This window comes from Dasypus novemcinctus, chromosome 12 (genome assembly GCF_030445035.2).
Source record: "Dasypus novemcinctus isolate mDasNov1 chromosome 12, mDasNov1.1.hap2, whole genome shotgun sequence".
Taxonomy (NCBI): Eukaryota; Metazoa; Chordata; class Mammalia; order Cingulata; family Dasypodidae; genus Dasypus; species Dasypus novemcinctus.
In genome coordinates this window covers 90546610-90558916 of record NC_080684.1, presented here as the reverse complement: position 1 = coordinate 90558916, position 12307 = coordinate 90546610, and the positions used below count along the sequence as shown (strand labels likewise).

Below are 12307 nucleotides of genomic sequence, written 5' to 3'. Positions count from 1 at the left end.
TAAGAGGCAGATCCCAGACCCCTAATTAGGTGTGTCTAATTCCAAAACTAAAGTTCTTAGTGCTTTCTCCTTGAGCTTGCAGGTAGGGAAAAGAAGTGGATGTATAAACCAACAAATAAATACCACACAGTTTGAAGGTGTTCTGATGTTGGTATCCATTAGTATAGTGAGAGGCAGACAGGAGGCAATGAGGAAGGCTTTGAAGTGCAGTCTTGACTAATGAGTTGGAGTTTCCCTGGCAGGTAAGACAGAAGGGGTAAAGTCAGAAGGAAGAGCAGGTGTGAAGGGCACAGAGCTGGGAAACAGCAGTGTGTGTGCATATGTGTGTGTTTGTGTGTCTGTGTGTGTGTGTGATTATGAGAAACTGCAAACACTGACGGGCAGAGAAGGCCTAAGGGGGAAGGTGAAGCTGATGAGATGCAGGGGCTATGCAGGGGTCCTTCAGGCAGGGTCTTTGGTACCCTGCAAAAGGTTCTTGTACTGTGTCCCTTTGGGGATGGTGGATTCCAAAACCGTTCTTTATATGGTCTTTGCTCAAAGGACATCTTATGTGAAGCCCAAAGTGTAAAAATTTAATGGCTTTGGTGGAGGTGGCACTGAGGGCCTAGAGCCTTACCTGGGCCCTCTCTCCCTCCACCCCCAGGCATCGGCTCCTGGGCATCTGTCTGGAACCCAAAGGACTTAGCAGAGAAGAGTTTGAACATCAGTGCTAGAGAGTATCAGGATTGGGGAGAGTGAACCACTTAAAAGTTGCAAGCATTTTAGAAAATGACTTCTGTGAAAGTGTCAGATATGGAGACTCTGAGGCTGGAGGCAGAGAAACCAGCTGGAGGTGATTGCAGTGAGGGCATCCTGGCATGATACTGGCCCCATCCACACATGAAGCTAAAGATAAGCTGATTTCGGCCAGCTCTTGAAGAGGTTGTCTAGTAGTAGTTAAATATTTGTCTCTGGAGCCAAGTTGCCTAGATTTGAATCCGATTGCAGACTGTGCAAGTTTCTTAACTTCCTCACCCTTCAGTTTTCTCATCTGTCAAATGGTAAAATTAGGAATATTTCCCTCATTGTTTGTCTTAGAGTTTAAATAAGTTCATACATGTAAGGTACTCAAAATCTTATACAAGGGGAGCAGATATAGCTCAAGTAGTTGAGCACCTGCTTTCCATGTACAAGGTCCCAGGTTTGATCCCTCTTACCTCCTAAAAGCAAATAAACAAACGAATGAAAAAATGGTCTCTCGTTGGGGAGTGGATGTAGCTCAGTGGTTGACTGCCTGCTTCCCATGTATGAGGTCCTGGGTTTATTCCCTGGTTCCTCCTTAAAAGAAACAAAAAACAAGACAAAACAAAACCTTCCATGAGCCTGATGCATAGTAGTTACTATACAATTATTTACTATTACTGTCCAAAGTATACTTATTCAGTTTTGAGTTCCCTCATTTAATAACTATTAATTGAGCCCTAATTTTATGCCATGTACTGTTTTTGGTGCTGGGGATGGACCAAGCCCTTCATTTACATTCTAGTGCAGGACACAGAATAAATAAAGACACAGACTAGACGGACAATTGTGCTAAGAGGCATCTGAGGACATTTAGGACTCTGTGGACCATGCATGTCAGGAACCTCGGGTCTTATTTGGAGTGAGATGGGCAGGCTCAAAAGTTACGAGCAAAGATATGACAAGACCCGTCACCCTCATTTTGGGGTCAGAATGGCTTTGCTGGCCGGAGGACCTGGCCCCCATCAAATGGTTACAAAGTTGTCAAGTTTCTTCTGGTGGGAAGGGGTTGTGAGAAATGCTCCTGGTGACAGGAGGGGGTCCTCAGAATAGAGAGCCTCGTTTCCCTTCATGTCACGAAGGTGTGTCCATCACGAAAATATTGGCATCGCTGCCCAGGCAGCTGGAAAGCTTGTCCAGCCCCTCCTGATGTTGACGGGCCTGGCTTGTATCCCGGCCGGTAGCTGCCTGCTCCCCGCTTGGGGACATCGCCGGCATCCGTGCGCGCGCGCTGTGGTCACAAGTGAGCTGGTTGGGTAAACTGGGGGTTTGTTTATTGCTGTTTCTCCCCACAGTGTTTGAGAACAAAGATAAGATTGTGATCATCATGGAGTACGCGAGCAAAGGGGAGCTGTACGATTACATCAGTGAGCGGAGACGCCTCAGTGAGAGGGAGACCAGACACTTCTTCAGACAGATCGTCTCTGCCGTGCACTATTGTCACAAGGTAGGGGCGGGCCTGGCCAGCAGCCTTGACTGCAGAGGGTTTTCATGGCACAACATCGATCTGTTCGTATCATAAAGGTGGTATCTGTCCATTGTAGTATATGGAGACAATTTATAAAATAGAAAGAAGACTGTTGCCTTCACCCATAATTTCAGAATCTAGGGATACCCCACTATTGACGTTTTTGCGTCTTTCCTTCCTGTCTTCCTCCTCCTCTTTCTCTCATTGATTTTTAATTTAAACTTTTTATTTTGAATGATTTTAGAAACTACAGAGAGCTCCCATATACCTACCAATTCCTCTGTTTCCTCTAATGTTACCATTTTACATTACTATGGTACATTTTTCAAAAGTAAGACACCAACCTTGGTATATTACTGTTAATGAGGCTTCAGATTTTACTTGGATTACACAAGTTTTTCCACAAATGATCCTTTTCTGTCCTGGAATCCAATTCCAGAGTAAGACATTGCATTTATTTCTAGTTTATGTCTTGCTCTTTTCACTTTATATTTGAATCTAAAATTTTCCTGTGCTATTAAAAATTTTCTTTACAGATTATGTTATTGTATTGTGATTGTTGGATATTTAGGCTGTTTCCCATTTCTGGTTATTAGAAATAGCAATCAACATCCTTATACATAAATCTTTTCCTCTCATTTGAATCATTTACTTAAGAGGTTTCAGAAAGGGAATTACAGAATCAATGGGTCTGAGCCTTTGTATACTCTGTACTTTTCCTTGCATAGGTGCCATATGCGTAGTTTATCTACATACACATACATTTTACTGCAACGCACTTTATGGGGTATGCTCATAATATAGCCACAGCGTAGCTACCCTGGTCTCTGGAGATAGAAATGAAATGCACAGATAATTCCAAGCCATAAAAATTGTCATTATTGTTAGTAATCATTTTAGCCATTATTTTCATCTCATTCAGACTTTTCCCCAAGTCATTTGTCTTGAGGACAGTAGTATCTTGAATCCAACCTGGCTTCCAAAATAGAGTCAACTTCTTCATACAAATGATTACAACTTGGGGCATTCTGATAGTTAGATTCTGGTTGAGAGTGGCTCCATAATAATTTCCAGTAATTACAAGATTATGTATTATTCAAAACCCTTAACCTATGTGAACATCATTTGACTGTTCTGTGATGACTCAAAAGGTACTGAGGATTCAGATTATGTAATACGTATTTTATCATCAGGTATCATTGTCAAGCACTGTAGGCCATATTCTCATTATTTGAAGTGTGTGACATTTGGGTTCTGTATGAACAGGCCTTTTTGGAAACCAGGAATGCAAAAATGTAAGCCAAACTGCTCCCAATATTTAAAACTAAACAAAGCCAGGTGCCTTGTATTCCTTGTCGTTTCTCCAAGTGGATAGTTTGGTTTGTGCATTTCTGAATTCAAAACATATCCTTGAAGGCTTGGGTTAGAAAATGAGTGGTGGGAATCCATGTTTTCATCTCTCTCCCATCAGTCCTTTCAGAAATCGTGGGAACTGTCACTGAAAGGAAAATAAACAATAAAGAACCAATGATAAACATGCAGATTCTGCACTAAAGAAACCTTGAGTGAATATGAAGAATTTCTAGCCAGCTGGTTTGCCCAAAAGAGCAGTTTCAACTGCAAACATCATTTACCCTGAACGAAGCTTAAAACCTACTCCCAGCTGTTTATCTACTCATCTCCAAATAGCTGGTTCTTTCAGTCCCACCTGTCTTCCCATGCCCCCCCATAAAAAGATAATTGGGTTTTAAACCAATCAAGTGTGCCAGTATTACTGTGTAGACCAACGGTGTGTTGTGTGGGGACTCCTTCGCTGCAGCTCCGCCTCCGGACTTGCCAGCGGTTGCCTGAATGGAAAGGTCACCCCGTGAGGCAGCACCCTGCTTTGGTTGAAGCAGTGGCGCTGCGCTCATTGGCCCGCGCCCACTCCTCGCCTTTCACCTCACACCAAGCCCTGCCCAGCTGAGATGCTCTTTCAGAGTCTGAGAAACGCCCTTGGTGGTCCCCTCCCCCCACCACTCACTCCCTGTCCTGGGTTATCCTCTGAACGGTTCTGGATCAGTTTCATGAGTCAGAATAGATGGGCCCGTCCGCTTTCCAGCACAGGGAGGCAGGCAGGCAGACAAGCAAGGCCTGTGAGCCCCACATTCCGGGGCCCCAGTCGGGCAAGCGGCTTCTTCCTCGGGAATCACATCATAGACAGACATTATTGGCCACTCGCTGGGACTGTGTTGCTTTCACACAGTGGAATTACATTCCGACCAAGAATCCCCCTGCCGTTTTACAGGCTCTGGGGGAGAATGGATGCCAGTCATTTTTCCCTTCACCGCACAGCAAGTGACTAATGCTCTCCTGTCTCTGGTCACTGGCGGGCAGCGTCCTGACAGTGGAGCAGCCCTGAAGGAATGGAGGCGAAGACCACCGGGCTGGCGCGTTTCTTTCGTCTGTCAGACGTTTCCCTTTGCGCCCCCTCCTCCTCCCTCTTTCTCGCTCCCTCATCCCAGACGCTCCCATTTAATTCCTTCCCTGTCTTCTCATTTCAGAACGGTGTGGTCCACCGGGACCTGAAGTTGGAAAATATACTGCTTGATGACAACTGCAATATCAAGGTAAATCTCTTGCTTCATTGATTGCTGTGCGGGGCTTGGCTATTGCAGCTGCATGGGGGCTTATCCCGTTCCAACCTGCAGCCTGGAAATGAGTCAGCCACTTCCATGCCCAGCAGGCTGATGGGGGAGCTGCTTGGCTTGAGCCCTCCATTCAGTCAGTCAAGTCAATTCAGCAAGCGTTGATCAGTCTCTGCATGCTCAAAAGAGATGACTAAGGTATGGTCTGCCCTCAGGAGTTATCACCCTAAAAATACATATAACACCTTACATGTTGTGGGCTGTACATACTTTGATATCATTTAAAATCAATCTTCACAGCCCCCATATGAGATAGATACTATCATTGATATCATTTCACAGGTAGGGAAACTGAGGCACAGAGAAGTTAAGTAATTTGCCTGGGGTAACACCTTGGGAAGTAGTGGAGTTGAGATTTGAATTGATGTCTGTCTTTACGAGCCTGGGTTCAAACCACGAAGCTCGATTTGCTTGCAGGGCCCCAAATGATTTTTGAGTTGGAATTCTTTCCCCAGCCACTTTTCTGTCATCCCCCTACCCCCATGTCTCCAACCTCTTCTGCACATCTCCCTGCCCGCTCCACTCCCCCTGAAACCAGACATAGACCTGGGAAGCTCACTGAAACGATGATGGTTTTTGCTGTTGGAAATAGCATCCCGTCAAGTGATGGAGTTTACTTTTATGGAGAGTATTATTGCTGGCTGCTGGCTGCTGCTGCAACTGGAGAAAGCTTTCCTGGCTGAAAGTGTTCAAATGCCTCCCACGGAGCACTCCCAATGTCCTTTTGATCACGTCTGCAAAATAAGCAAAGACAGTTTCAAAATAAACGGAGCTCGCTGCACGGGTTTCATTGTGAAATGGCCTTAGTCCTCCCAGCACCAGGGGAGCCTTCCAGTGGGCCTCGGGTGACGTGAGTGGCTCATCCCCGGCCCCGGACAAAGCATGGGAACGACCTTGCATTGTCCTCTGTTTTTGCTTGCTGTTGCCATCAGTGAGGGATGTATTACAGGGAGACTGTTGTTTCCTTGCTTGGAGGGATGGAGTTGCTTTAGTGTCTGAATTTTGTTTGCAGATTACGGTGGCAACGTTAAGTCACCATGGTCCTGTCCGTGATCCAGTGACCTCTTGTTGCAGAGGACTTGACCATGGTCATATATTTATGTGTAGTCCATGGGGCAAGTAGGAAGTGGTTGGCCACAGCTGTTTGCCCTAGGAACAGGAAGTGAAATCCCAGGGTCTCTCCATTGCTGGCTGAGTGTCTGAGTTATTCTAGCAGGAGCACTAGCTGTTGAATTAGCACATTCTGGGCTGTGTGGTTTACTAGCTGTTGACTTTGGAAAGTCACTTAACCCTGGTTCCTCGTCTGTAAAATGGGGTAACAGTTGTACCAGGCTTGTTTTGAGGATTACATGAGCGCCTCTGTTTAGCTTTCTAAACGGCTAAGTACTGTGCAGAAGAGTCAAGGTTAAGAGAAATGGCTTTGGCCTGGGTTTGAATTGCATCCCTGCCCCTTACTAACTTGAGGATTATGGACAAATTACTTAGTCTGTCTAAACCTGAGTTTCCACCTCTTTCAAATAAAAACGCCAATTCCTGTTTCTGGGGATTGTTGTTTATTTGTTAATTCTTTCTGTGAGCACTTACTGTGTGCCATGATGAATGTGAGGTTTTTGGGCAATGTTATAGACAAGGCAAGTAGCACTGGGCCTGGCCTGTGGTAAGCACTCGATAAAGAATGACAATATGTGAGGAGCCTGCATCAATGGCTGGTCACCAGAGAGGAAATCCAGTGGTGTCAGCTGCTCTGAAGGGGTCTGGGCCCTGGGGAGTGGTGGGCAGGCCAGGGTCCTGGTCATAGATGTGATGACACATTCTAAGGGTCTGTGTCATCTACTTTGGTAACTTTGCGGCCACCTGCCTCTGGAGCTCTAAAAACTAGATGCAGTCTTTACAAGGCCTGGAATGTGGGCCTCTCGCCTGGGGATTGGGTTTTGTGCTATGGAATGACCTCTTGGTCCCATTATGTAGTCCCAGAAGTGATAAGGCACATAGCTTCCTACAGGGTCATAGAATTCCTCGGTAGAGAATAGTTAGAATTCTGAAAGCCATTGTGCAGCCAACAAAGAGGCAGGAGCCTAGGAGAATGGCTCATTTGCATAAGGAATGGGGCAATGATGTGGGGACAACAGCTCCCCAGGACCAGGTACTGCAACCCAGGATTCCAATCCATCATGTAGGGAAATAGCTCACACATAAAACATTCTAAAAACTAAGGGTTTAGTCCTATCTTTTCCCTTGGCTTTTCCTTCAGAATTTCTACTCCTGGCAATCATTTCCCAAGATAAAACACACACATGCACACACCAAATAGAAACTAAACCTTCTCTTCTTTTTTGTTTCCTTCTCCTTCTTAGAACTCTAAAATGCTTCCTTCTGTTTGTTGAGGGAATATAGCTGGGATCTGAGGATCCTAGAGCTTGCCAGTACCCTGAGGGTCATTTTCCAGTCCCTCGTTTTTAGGATTATGGCCCTGAAAGTCTAAATGATATGCCCAGGACCACACAGTGAATCAGCCAAAGACTCTGTGTCTGTGTCTTTGTTTCCCCAGAGTGGAGGAAAGTACTCAGCACTCGTGGGTTCTTAAGCGAAGTTTGTTTTTGCAGTGAAGGAATGAAGAGCCAGGATTAGAACTCACATTTTTAACTTCCAGGCAACTTCTCTTTTCATCATCTCACATCCACTTCCAAGGTTTTTTAAAATACTTTTCAGATGGGGTTGATTTGTCTTCGGGCTGGATAGCCTCCGCTCTTCCTGACTCAGCATTTCTGAGAACATATTTAGAAAGGGCACTTGCTGACACAGGCGAGCAGACACATGGCCAGAAGCTGGCCCCACGTTCCAGAGAGTCCATGTCGCCAGTGCCTAGACCAGGGGACCCACTGACACCAATGACCTCTTACCAACCGATGGGCTAGGCAACGAGGGTCTGGCTGGGAGCCCCCTCTGGTGCCCTTCCAGATGTGGCTCCACCTGGCACCTTTAAAGCATGGAAGGCTTTTGTCCGGGAACTGTAAAAATGCTGCTGGTTTAAACTTTTCACAAGTCACTGCAGTTTTAGGGTGCGCGAAAGAGCTCGTTCCTCTCCCTTTTGCTGCCCGACATCGATTTGCAGTGAGCACATCTGGCATTGGAAAGTATTTATCTGGCCACTGTGAGAGGGTGTGGCTTCTAAAAATATTCACATAGTCGGTTGGCAGGAAGAATGAGAGCAATGTGCTTCTTTGGGTTGCATTCCGTACTCTGTGGAAGCATGTCTACTAAAATAGACACCCAGCACAGAGCATTAATTTGCAATTAATAAAAACGGCCAGATTCACATCCCACCCTCTGGGAGAATGGAATGCCGACAATTCCCATAGAAGGCTCCTGTAAAAATGCCTCACGATGAGAAGAGGTCCAGGCAGCAAGGTCAGCTGACCTCCTCCAAAGAGGGCTGGGAATTTGGCGAGCTCCCAGGGCTCCAAGTAGAGGGGCATAGGGGAAATGGCCTGTTGCCCTCAGTGACAATGGAAACACGGCTGTTGTGGATACGAAAAGAAGCTTTGAATGGTCGGGGCCAAGGAGAAAGAGCAACTTCTGGGGCTCAACAAGACCAAGTGGGGCAGCTCAGCATCATAAGCCTCTGGGCTTTGATCATATGAATGTGAGAACTCTGCATTCAGGCATGAATGAATTCATCCATTTCTTCATTTTTTCATGTGTATATATATGTACGTATGTGTATATATGCATATATGTATATGTGTGAATGTGTGTATGTATATATATGTATATATATTTCCTGCATGCTTTCATTAACTTACCCATTCCTGCATACATTCGTTCAGCAATTGAACATCTCCTATGGGCAGTACTTATTCAGTCAAAAATATTTTCTAAGTCCCTCATCTGTGCTTGGCCCTGAGCGAGGTGGTAGAGATTTAATAGTGAACCAGATTTCTGGGTCCCGTCCTCTGGGAGATCAGAATCTAGCAGTTGTTAACAGGCAGTTAAACAAGCTGTGAGGATACAGAAGTGAACAAGGTAGACAAGGTGGACTTTGAATTCCAGTTAGGGAGACAAGCTATAAACAAATACCGAATGTAATTGCCCAGTGCTGAGGAAAACCCATGCCAGATGAGGATGGAGGATGGCAGGTGCTATTTTAGGTAGGTGGTCAGAGAAGGCCTTGCAAAGGACTCATCAGCCTCACCAAGTTTTCTCTGGCTTCCTGGCCTTTGCAGGAAGGCTTTCCTCTGCCCACTCCTCTTTGCTGGCCCCTTCTTCAGTTCTTAGCTTTTTCTAGGAAGCCTACCTTGATCCTAATCCTTTGACTGGGCCAGGTGGCCGGGCCAGGTGTTCCATGGCACCCAGGTGGAAGCATGAGCAGGAAGGGACATCACAGCTGGGTGGGCCAGAGAGCCTCTGTGGAAGAAGTGGTGGCTAAACTGGATTTTGAAGGATGCATAGGATTTTGACAGAAAGGAATGTGATAATGGCATTTTAGGGGAAGTAGCTGCAAGCACAGGGACAGGCCTGGACTCTGGAGAAGGAGTGACATTTATTAAGCCATACTTTTTTTTTTTTTTAAAGATTTATTTATTTTTTATTTCTTTAATTCCCCTCCCCTCCCCCGGTTGTCTGTTTTCTGTGTCTTTTTGCTGCGTCTTGTTTCTTTGTCCGCTTCTGTTGTCGTCAGCGGCACGGGAAGTGTGGGCGGCGCCATTCCTGGGCAGGCTGCTCCCTCCTTCGCGCTGGGTGGCTCTCCTTACGGGTGCACTCCTTGCGTGTAGGGGCTCCCCTATGCGGGGGACACCTCTGTGTGGCACGGCACTCCTTGCGCGCATCAGCACTGCGCATGGGCCAGTATTGAGCCACTCTTGTTCGGTGCTCAAAATGTCTCCATGTAGGTGGGTCTGATTACCCCCATTTCCCATATGAGGAGGCTTCCACAGCTCACGTATGATGGGGCTGGCTACAGGCCCATGGCTGTTTGACTCTAAAGACCAGCACCTGATAAATTCCACCCTCCTGCTACCACAAGAGTTTGTCCTAAATCCAAGAGAAAGTCTCATGAGGGCACTTTTTGGTCTTCACTTGTGCCAGCCTTACCTAGTTAGTAGCAGGCTTGCAGACATCTGTCCCTGGGAGAGATGATCCAAGTGCTGGTGGTGGCTGATGGCCAGGTGGCTGGAACAGCTGCGTGGGATGGCAGAGTTGTGTGTCTAGTGCCTGGGACAGTTGCTGTTTAGCATCTCCTGAGAGGCCGCTTCTTGGATGCACCCTCAGTGAAGAGTTTCCCCAGATTGCTTGGGGTTGGTAACTTCGAGGCTCTCCAGAGAGGCAGTGTGAGCTTAGTTAGATCTTCTGAAGATGAAAGCTGACCCCATTCACTTCTGCTCATTGTTCTACTCCCTACCTGCACTTCCTGACAGTCAGGAGTGAGGCTGCCAAGGGTGAAGTTACAGCAGTTAACTCCAGGGCTGGAAAGGAGCTATGGAATGTGTCTTCCTTGATGGAACTGATGTCTTCCTGGGAGTTGAACAGAAAGCCCATTTCTTCATCAGCCACCATTAGAGCAATAACTCTCCTTTAGATAGAGCTTTACAGCCAAGGAAGCTCTTCACCAAAATCTCAGGCAAGGCACTAAACCGCTCTGTGCCTCAGTTTCCTCACCTGCAAAATGGGGATAGCAATAGTACTCATCTCATAGGGCTGTTGTACAGATTTAAGAGGTTAATATATGAAAAGTGCTTGGCATGTAGGAATGCTGCTATTTTGATTATCATTATCATCTCATTTAATCTGACTTTAGGTTTCACAACACCGTGTGGTTGGTGCTATTGCAATTCCATTTTCCGACAGAGGAAAGTAGTAAGAGTTATAATTTATTAAAAGCCTACTATGCCCTCAGCAACTACTGTGGCCACTTTCACCAAATCAGTGCTACAATTTCTTCCATGACTAGTCACAATAGTTTTATGGTAAATACCAGTAAGTACTGAGGGCAGGTAGAGGGAAGAAGAGATGAGATGTGGGAGCATTTTTGGGACTTGGAGTTGTCCTGAATGATAATGCAGGGACAGATGCTGGACATTATATATCCTGCCATAACCCACTGAATGGACTGGAGGAGAATGTAAACTACAATGAAAACTATAATCCATGCAGTGCAGCAGTGCTGCAAAATGTATTCACCAAATGCAATGAATATGCTGCAATGATGAAGGATGTTGATGTGGGAGGAGTGGTGTGGGGTGTGGGGTATGTGGGAACCTCTTATATTTTTTACTGTAACATTTTTTGTGATCTATGTATCTTCAAAAAAATAAAATTAAAAAATTAAAAAAAATAAACAGGTTAAGGATGGGGGGAAAAGCCTACTATGTGCTAGGGATGGTTTTGAGCACCTTCCATGCATTGATTCTTTCGATTATCATCAGCCCTGATTATCATCAGCGGTGGCTCTGGGTGCTTTCAGTCCTAGGTGTGTCTGGTCTAGCAAGCAGTTGTTAAGTCAACCAAACTGGCTGTAGTTTACAGAGTCTGCCAGGTACCCTGGACCTTTCCAGGGGCTTCTCGAGCATGTTACCAACCCTCATAACCCCCTTCCGAGGTGGGTTCTGTTATTATTCCCATTTTTCAGCTGGGGAAATTGACCAGCTTGTCAGATCCCACCACTCACCTTGTAGTGCGAAGGCCCTGGTCAACCCCAGGTTCTCCTGGCTCTAAAGCCTCTGGTCTGTCCAGTGTACCCCCCACCTCTTAGACACTCTAAATGAGTGACAGACTTTGCCTAGTATATGACCGTCATCGGCATTCTTTTCCATGGGTGATTCACCAGCAAGCTTTTTCGTTGGGTGAGCTCATTATTCACAGTGGCCCACTGTTAGCCCTTTTGAAGGATAAATAATCCCTTCCTAATTTACCTTTCTCAGATTTTCATCCAGCAGGGCACACCTCTAGAAAGGCTTCATGACAACAAGTACTTGTGGTATTGACTTGTTGTATTGACTTCCCAGAGTCCTTTTACGAGGCAAGACTGAACTGAACAGCACAGTACTGAGGGGCTTCTGAACCCCTACATGGCAGGGGAGCAGTCCGCCATCCGTGGAAATGCAAACCGTGTACCTTTCCACAAAGGTTACCAGTGGCATCAGTGAAATGCTGCTGTAAAAGCAAAGCCCGGTTGCCTCCTTGCCAGAGAGTCACCCTCAGTGCACACCTGCTGTTCTGTTGCTGAGAAGCTGCAGGAGTCGGAAGCTCTCAGGCTATGCATTTATGGTCCTCCCTTGTGACCTTCGGCAAAGCTTCTTAAGTCCTCTAACCTTCAGCTGTTTTATGTACAGACTGAGGGCCTGGGTTAGGTCATCTCCTGGGACTTTTTCAGACT

The 12307-nt window shown here is 46.2% G+C and overlaps 1 protein-coding gene across 1 annotated transcript in view; it reads left to right on the top strand.

The window, feature by feature from the left end:
• NUAK1 (NUAK family kinase 1) overlaps window positions 1–12307 on the top strand; it is a 72545-nt gene that overhangs the window by 48389 nt on the left and 11849 nt on the right. Inside the window, exons 3-4 of the mRNA XM_004473291.5 lie at window positions 2076–2227; window positions 4792–4857. Coding sequence (XP_004473348.1) covers window positions 2076–2227; window positions 4792–4857 — 218 coding nt within the window. The remainder of the gene's footprint in view (window positions 1–2075; window positions 2228–4791; window positions 4858–12307) is intronic.